Source organism: Galeopterus variegatus, unplaced genomic scaffold (genome assembly GCF_000696425.1).
Source record: "Galeopterus variegatus unplaced genomic scaffold, G_variegatus-3.0.2 Scaffold9831, whole genome shotgun sequence".
Taxonomy (NCBI): Eukaryota; Metazoa; Chordata; class Mammalia; order Dermoptera; family Cynocephalidae; genus Galeopterus; species Galeopterus variegatus.
In genome coordinates this window covers 31,788-40,302 of record NW_007735942.1, presented here as the reverse complement: position 1 = coordinate 40,302, position 8,515 = coordinate 31,788, and the positions used below count along the sequence as shown (strand labels likewise).

At 55.2% G+C, this 8,515-nt stretch overlaps 1 protein-coding gene across 1 annotated transcript in view; it reads right to left on the bottom strand.

Annotated features, from left to right (window-relative positions):
* The window catches only part of NINL (ninein-like), a 91,371-nt gene that overhangs the window by 64,071 nt on the left and 18,785 nt on the right, over positions 1–8,515 (bottom strand). The window contains exons 7-8 of the mRNA XM_008593888.1: positions 5,476–5,646; positions 1,187–1,323 (exon numbers count right to left, since the gene is read on the bottom strand). Of these exons, the coding sequence (XP_008592110.1) occupies positions 1,187–1,323; positions 5,476–5,646 (308 nt within the window). The remainder of the gene's footprint in view (positions 1–1,186; positions 1,324–5,475; positions 5,647–8,515) is intronic.

The window sequence follows — 8,515 nt, the reverse complement described above, 5'->3', positions numbered from 1 at the left end:
CTAAGGCGGTTTCTACAATCACTGTGCCCATCTTACAGGTATGTGTATTGGGACGGGGGGGTGCGCTGGCAAATGACTTGTCAAGGGCAGTTTCTAGAAAGTTATGAACCCAGGAAATCTGAGCCTGAATACTGTGATTGCCACATCTCTTAGGTATGAGAACCGTTCTGTGCACTGCTGTGGACAGCTTGAGTCCTCAGCACCTGATCTGGGAGTGGATGTGTGGAGGGGAGAAGGCTGGCTGCCTGTCATCCCTGCCAACCACAGCCCCGTGCCTGGCAGCCTGGCATCCGAGTCACCCAGAGCAGAAGGCAATTCGTGTATGTGACTCCAAGGCCTCAGCCAAGGCTCTGTGCAATCATCTGTGGCACTGCTTTTCAGGTGACTCCCTTCTGCTCTCGAGGTCAAGGGAGGGACTTGGGCAAGCCCTTCTCTGGCTCTGCTGGCAGAGGTGCCTGAGGTCAGCGGGCTCATCTGTCAGCACCTAACAAGATGGAAAGTCTTTAGGATCGAGATTGTGATTTCTGCCAATCTTTTCTGCAGCTTCAGAACATCAATAAAAACACAAAAGTAATCTTTATACAAATCTGCTCAGCAGATAGAGGCTAAACCAAAGCCGAACCCAGTCAAAATGGAGTGTATTCTTGGCCAACGTTCACTGCACACTTTGCGACCACGTTTGAAAAGCACTCCTTTTTCCTCTTTGCCAGCTGGCCTGAGCCTCTGACTGCTCTACGAAGCACGTCCCTGGCCGACTGGAAGTTTTCCGCCTTCTCACCTCTGGGCTCCCACACCAGCAGGACAAGGATCAAGTCCTTCTCGTTGGAACCTCACAAAAAGGGACTACTAGGTGAGGACCTCAACATACAGATCCTGAGCTTCTCACCAAGCTCGAGGGAAAACCTGAGCAGGCGGCCACCCAGCAGTCCACTTAGGCCCCGCCAGCGCAGACACATAGACATCGCTCACCTGCCCCACGCTCCCTTCTCGTCCCACCCTGAGCACCCGCTGAAAGGGCCGGAGAGCTTGGGACAGGTGGGGAATGGAGCCCCGGCCCCAGGACTGGCCTTCGTGGTGAATGCACACAGGGCAGGGAGGCAGCCCAGCGTCCAGGGTGTCCCAGGCTCCCCTTGAGGCCAGCCTGGCCAGCATGCCCCCATGCCCCCCATCCCTCGTGGGCTCTTACTGGCAGTAGCTCAGCTCCTGGCGGTAGCAGGCCAGGGCCGCCTGCTGGATGACACCATCAACCATCATGAGCTCATTGTCAAGGGCCCAGGTCAGATCCAGGAGGTTCACCTTCTCATCCACACTGAAGTCCAGGCTCTAGAAGCAGGAAGCCCCAGTGGGCACAGAGGATGAGGGACTTCTCCAAACATACAACTCCTTATTCTCCTAAGGACAGTCCAGGGACTCTGACCCATGTGGGCTATCGTGGGCAGCACCTGCCCTTTTTTTCTGCCAAAGCCTCTGCCTCTCGGGAGGGGCCCCTCCTTGACCTGCATGTAACCCTGGTGCCCCCATCCCTGTCAACACTGTGGTCCCACGTCCCTGCCTCAGTGAGTGTGATCCGGGCTGGACAGAGTGTGAGACACAGGCAGAGCCTCGTCCTCAGCAAGCCCCTCATGGGATTGACGTGGACGCTGGGAGCCAGGCCTTTTTCCCCTCAGAAATCAGCTCCTGGAAGGACTGCGTGAGCCTCGGGAAGCCCCAAGTGAGGAGGTCTGGCCTGCAGCTGACGCCACCAAGAGGAAAGCAGAGCAGAGATAGAGGGAGTCCTGACGCCATCACTTGAGCCTGACCTGCAATGCACCCCTGAAGTCTCTGTCCCAGGATGCCCACTCGGGCCACCCCTGAAGTCTCTGTCCCAGGACGCCCACTCGGGCCTCCCCTGACGCCTCTGTCTCAGGACGCCCACTCGGGCCTCCCCTGACGCCTCTGTCCCAGGACGCCCACTCGGGCCTCCCCTGACGCCTCTGTCCCAGGACGCCCACTCGGGCCTCCCCTGACGCCTCTGTCCCAGGACGCCCACTCGGGCCTCCCCTGACGCCTCTGTCCCAGGACGCCCACTCGGGCCTCCCCTGACGCCTCTGTCCCAGGACGCCCACTAGGGCCTCCCCTGCCGCCTCCTCCTACATTCTCCTTCTAGTTAAGCCGTTTTGAGTTGGGCTTTTGCCATTGCAACCTAAGAGAATCGTGATTAACACATCTCTATAAAATACTTGTATGGATGAATGATTTTGTTTGCAGAAGAAGATCTGTCAGAGGAGGGAGCCATGGACATGAAGCGATCCAGAAAGGAGCATTCCTCCCCCAGGATATGGAAAAACAAACTTAAAAATAAAGTTAAAAGAACAGAACAATCATGAGTATTTTAGCACAAAAAAAAAAGAACAGTGGACACCCATAAGCTCCTCTAGCATCAAGTGTTCTTGACTCCTGCCTCCTGCTGTGACTTCTGAAAGTTACAGTCACACCCGTGGGCAGCGCAGGCGCCATGGCACACCAGCACACACAGTGGCATCAGGGCCACTCCTGTGCCCACCCCCGTGCTCCTGAAGAGAAGGGGCACTGCGTGTGAAGCCCGGGCAGCAATCTGGGAGGCTGACACTGTCATCCCACGAGTGCAGACTTCCAGCAACGGTATCATCGGGTGGGTGCTGAGAAGTGACGAAAGCCACCTTGGCATGTGTGTGTGTGGGGGGGTGGTGGCCTGAGGCGGCCAATGCTCTGCTCTGCCTGGGAACTCCCCTCCCACGAGGCTGGCCTGTATGTCTGTGACACTACGAAACACGCAGCTGCCCATGGTCAGTTTCCTGCCAGGTGGCCCCTCAAACCCTCGGAGTCTCCAGAGCAGTACGTCTGTGTTTTGAATGCTGATGAGTGACGGAGGCTGGCAGCCCTCGGGCAGCTTCACAAGGGGCCGGTCACTGGAAAGACCGAGCCAGGATTACAGGGTAGGGACTTTCAGCCCCACCTCCAACCTCTAGGAAGGGAAGAGGGGCTGATGGTCGAGCGCATCGCCAGTGCCTCTGTAATGGAGCCTCCCTCAAAGCCCGAAGGACAGGGTCTGGGGAGCTTCTGGACAGCTGAGCTCGTGGAGGTTCCTGGAGGGTGGCGTGCCAGGGGAGGGCACAGAAGCCCTGTGCCCCTTCCCACATGCATCTCTCCATCTGTGTCCTTTGTAGTATCCTTTATAATAAACCTGTAAACATAAGTACATGTTTCCCTGGGTTCTGTGGGCCGCTCAGCACATCAGTTGAGCCTGAGGAGGCAGTTGTGGGGACACTCATATATAGCTGGTGAGTCAGAAGCACAGGGGACAACCTACTACTTGACACTGGCATCTGAGGTGGGGGCCGTCTTGTGGGACTGAGCCCTCACGGTGGGGTCTGAAGCTACCTCCAGGTAGACAGTGTCAGAACTGGATTAAATCAGAGGACACTCAGCTGGTGTCCGCTGGAGAATCCGCTGTGTCATCACTTGCTTGGTGTGTGGGGGGAACTCCACACATCTGGTCACTCTGGTTTTCCCTGTCACATTAATTCCTAGAACACTGAGGAGGTGATGGTGTGACAGGCAGGGTGAGATCATGACACTCATGGCCTCCCCCTGGCTTTCGGACCCTCACTCTGGGGAAGCAGCTGCCACGCTGCAAGGGTGCTCCAGCAGCCAGGGACAGATGCCTCGCCCGCAGCAAGCACCGGCTTGCCAGCAGCGTGGGCACACCATCCAGGAAGCTGACCCCAGCCCCAGTGGGGCCACTGGAAGACTCGCCGTGAATGGTGGGCTGATGACAACCTCACAAGGGAGCCTGAGCCAGAACCAGGACCACCTGCCAGGCTGCTCCCAGATTCCTGACCACAAACACTGCGTGAGACAAGAAATGCTGGTTAAGTTGCAGGGCACGCTTTAGTGACAACCTGTTAGGGACTGAGAGAACCAGCCCAGGTTCTCCCACACTGTGGGGCCAGGACGAGCAGCACCATTGTGACTGATAATGGGAAAGAGTACGAAGAGCAAGTTTTGAGATGGCAGGGACCAGACAGAGAAGCAGTGCTGATCGGGGCGCAGTGGCAGCCGGGCACGTCCAGATGCCCAGGAATCGTGAGTGGGGTGCCACAGGGAAGCTCAGAGCCACGAGCACCTCTGCTTTTTGCCCTCCTTGTGTGCACGTTTTGGTGATCCCAGCTCAGTCTCTAGCTTTCAGTACAATCCCGAGGGCCAGTTGTCTGGGTCTGGCTTTGCCGTCCTGGGGGACTTGCCCAGGACGGTCTCCGCCCAAAGAGTCAGATGGATTGTTTTAAAGGCTGTCTTACTGCTCCTTCACGTACTGTTGGTTTGTAGTAATAGGGACATTTTGGGGGGCAATAATGACAAAGCCTATCAAGAGTTAAAATACGTAACTTCAGGAGTGTACACTACAGAGAAATACCAGCGTAAGAGCATGAGGGTATTTTGTATTATAAATGCTGAGGTTTCCAATAGGAACAGACTGGAAAAACCTGCATGTCCCATAATGGGGAAAAGGTCACATGGTCACATAAATTAGCAAGATACATGCTACCAATTTAAAAAAAAGAAAAGAAACCAGCACGTATAAATATGTCTTTTCATGTGTCAGAGAAGAACTCGGCAGGATGCCCACTAAGTCATCAGCTGCCACACCCTCTGGGGAATGGGAGCAAAGTAGGGTAAGCTTTCTTTACTCTATAGATTTTTATACAGTTCACTTTTTTTTTATTTAACGATGGAAAGAGAAATTTGGAAACGAAAAGAGTAAATCTAGTTCGCCGTACTTCCCTGAGGTGGTCTTCCCTCAGCCACGCCCAGCCCCTGGGTGCCTTGGACTTTGCCACCCCAGGGCGGAGTCCCTCCAAATCCTAAGGGCAGGTCCTGTGTCCCTGGGGGAACATGACCCGTCAAGAGCCGCCCCTGTGTGAGGACAGCCCCCTGGGCACCCAGAACAATGTGGAGGAACATGTGAGGAGGAGCAATGCCAGGGCGGGAAGGTCTGGGGCGGGGGGCGAGGGGGGCGCTGTGGGCAGCACCAGCTGGGCACGATCCGGGAGGACTGCCAGTTCCCTGTGAGCTCGTCAGGAACGTCTGCGGCAGTGATGCCTAAGCACACAGCTTCACCAAGGGGGGTTCTCTCCACTCACCTGCAGGACGCACCTCCTTCGCCTGGCAGGGGGTGGGGAAATGTCTAAAATACTAAAACCTACCTGCAAATGGATTTTTTTCAGGCTGTTGTTTCCTCGGTACTTTTTATTATCTTATTAATTTAAAATTTCCTATATTTTAGAAAACGTTTCCACCCAGACTTTCCTACATGGGATTCTCTGCACAGAACATGTGCCCCTGCCGCATCTCTCACATGAGGAGTTCCGTCCACCCTCCTCTGCGGGCAGACAGCCCCCCAGATGCCCTGCCCAGCCCTACGACCGCTGTGGCAGCCATGAGTGACCAGTTCCAAACCTGCAAGATCTCCCTGCCACTATGAATGCCCTCCTGGGCCCACACGGCGATGACCTGCTCAGGAAAAGCAAAGCCAGTGCCATCGTCGAGGCTGGAGAAGAGGCGCAGGCCTGAGCACAGGGACACGAGGGATGAGTTCGTGGTGGTGTGGCAGCCACTCTCCTCCGGGACCTGCACATGGGGGACAGGAGAAGTCCTGAGCAGAGGAGACGCGAAGCCATGTGTCAAGCCTTGTCAACACACTCCACCCTCCCCAGCCTGTGCTCAGTGCTTCACCATCACACTGAGGCCTAATAAGAAACAGTCGCAGGATCACTGTGAGCTCCTTTTCCTAGATGAAGAGCGTAAGCGTGGCACCATGCTGTCATTTGTTCAAGACCCCAGGCTTGGCAGGTGACAGGGTTGGCTCCAGACTCTCCGCCCTCACTCCCCTAGGGACCCCACAACACCCACTCCAGCACCGTCCAGCTGAGGCCTTGCACCTGTGTGGTGCGACCAGCCACCCCGGTCAGCATGCCATCACACAGAGGACGACGACGGGGGTTTTGACAGTCTCCGCCCTGAGTTAGTGACGTGCGCACCTGGCCTCACAGAGGAACAGCCTGGGAAGCCATATGCAGTGCCAGGACAATCCAGGCTGCAAAAGGAAACACAAGACAGGTCCAAAAGAAGGGGGGATGGCCCAAGCAGAACTGCACATGTCCTCAGAACCCAGATCTGCAGGGCTGGTGGCCAGGGGGTCTTGGGGAGTTTTCCTGAAGGCAAGCAAATCTCTTAGCTGGAAGCTGACCCATGAGGCTCCACATGGTCAGAACCGTAAGAATGACCTTCCTGCTCTTCTCTGCCCAGGGAAGGCCCTTCACCACAAGGACTAGCTGCCAGGCCACAGGGCTGAGGGTGGTGGCCCGTCTTGCACACCACGTGCCTCCACTCACGGCCCCCAGGTCCCCAGCACTTGAAGGAGTGCCCTCCTCCCCAGGCTCTGCCTCAGGACCCTCTTGCTCTTCCTGGACACCGCAAGCCTGTCCTGGGCTGGAACACTTCCCCCCACTCCCCTGGCCCGTCCCTTCCTCAGGCTCTGTTGGGAGGACGCCCCAGCCCCTTCCCAAACTGCGCCTCCTCCCTTGTGCTGCTCCCACCGCGACTGCTCCTGCAGAGTCCCCAAGGCAGTGCCCTTGTTCCCCATTGGCCTGATCTCGCAACTGTCCTGAACTTGCCGAGGAGTGAGCATTCACTGAGCCATGTCGGGTGCTTTGCAACGCCACAAAGCAGGCATTTTACCCTGTCCACAGAAGGGCAAGGGTGGCTCCGGGGGCTCCGTGACATGGAACAGGTGATAGACACCCACATGTGCCTGAAGCACATGTTGCCCCTCCCTCCCCCCCCACTGAGGTTGAGCGCCAGACGGAGGGCTCCAGGCAGAGCCCTACACCACCAGGCCCACCTGCCTCGTTGCTGTCCAGGGCACACAGGACAGGGAACTCCTCACCCCGCAGCCAAGCGGGGTACTCTGCCAACCTGACACCCCCAGCTTCTACCTTGAAGTAGGTGGCAGTGCCAATGTTCTGTAACGAGTCTGTCATGGTGCGTGTGTGTGAGAGATGGTGTGTGCACAGTGAGCACAGGTTTGCACGTCTCTGTGTAGACTGTAAGTGGGACTGCATGTACACAGGGGGTGTGCACGTATTGTGCAAGTGTGCATGGATGCCTGTGTGCCGAGACGACGGCGCCGTGAGGGAAGACGGCCGGAGCCCGCAGTGTCGGTGGATGGGGAGAGGGGTGGAGTCGACACCCTCAGCAGGAGAGGCCGCTGAGGGTGGGCAGGCCACTGCGGGAGGCATGAGGGGCCCACGGTCCTCCTCACACGCAGCCGGGGCCACGGGCAGGTGCTGGCCACTCGGGATACATGGGGAGCAGGCAGCCCCACCTCGGAGGAGGCGCTCCCTCGGCTGACACTGACCGGGCTCCGCTGGTCTCTCTAACCTCAGGGCTGGACGCTCTTCCTCAGCATTGGCTCCTGGGTTCCTTCTTTGTCCTTCTAGTTGACTTTAGAGTCCAAAACTTAGATTCTCAGATGTGCCTGCCCCTGGTCCTATACCACCACCCTGGCGCAGTCCACGCCATGGCAGGGTCTTGAAAAGAATAGCTTGGGCTGCCTTTTCCGAGTTGGCAAGGCCGCCGGAGGGAGAGCTGCTGGCAGGGCCACGGCTACCAGCACTTGCTTTCACTGTAAAGATCTCTGCCTCGGCACAGTGGTGCGGCTTTTGCTTTCTCTTTTGATGTTCTGGTCAGCGTGGCAGTTTCCTGAGTTTCCAAAAGACGCAGAAAATGACACACAAACAGTTGTTGTCATAACATTAGATTATCCCACAAAAAGATCCGGGAAGACTGAACAATTCCAAATTGTCCCTTCTGAGTCCATTAATTATGCCAACGGATGTTTTAAAAACACTGGTTATGAGTAGCCATGAGCAATTGTTTTTACCGGAGAAATTAATAAATAATAGAAATCCCCATCCTCTTCCCACAATCTGGGTAAATGGTTACATGGGTTATAAAATGGGAAAAGGAAAAATATGGTACCCTCCCAGGGGACGTCCTAAATATGACTTAAGTTGGCAGACGTCATTTGCAGGGGATTACATTAATGGTAAGAGAATGGTTGGATTTAATGGAAAAAGATACATATGGGAAGAATTAAGTTTATGGGAAAGAATGCAGGGCAGAAGCCCTGTTACTCACTGGTGTCTTAAGTTAAATAAAAACATTAGAGTAAGATATGGGGACAAAAACACATGTTGCACAGCTTTCCCTCCTAAAGATAAAAGATTATAGATGGAATTTTGAATGCACCTGGTTTTGTGAGGGATGGTGCTGTGCACTTTGACACTTTACATTGGGCCACACAGCTGTTATATAATTTTAAGTACATGCATGACAAAGCTGCTTAAATATCCTTTATTCTTTTCCCAAATGAACAATAGGTTCATGCCTATAGAAATATAAGAATCATTAAATTTTTAGTTGATTATAATTTTAA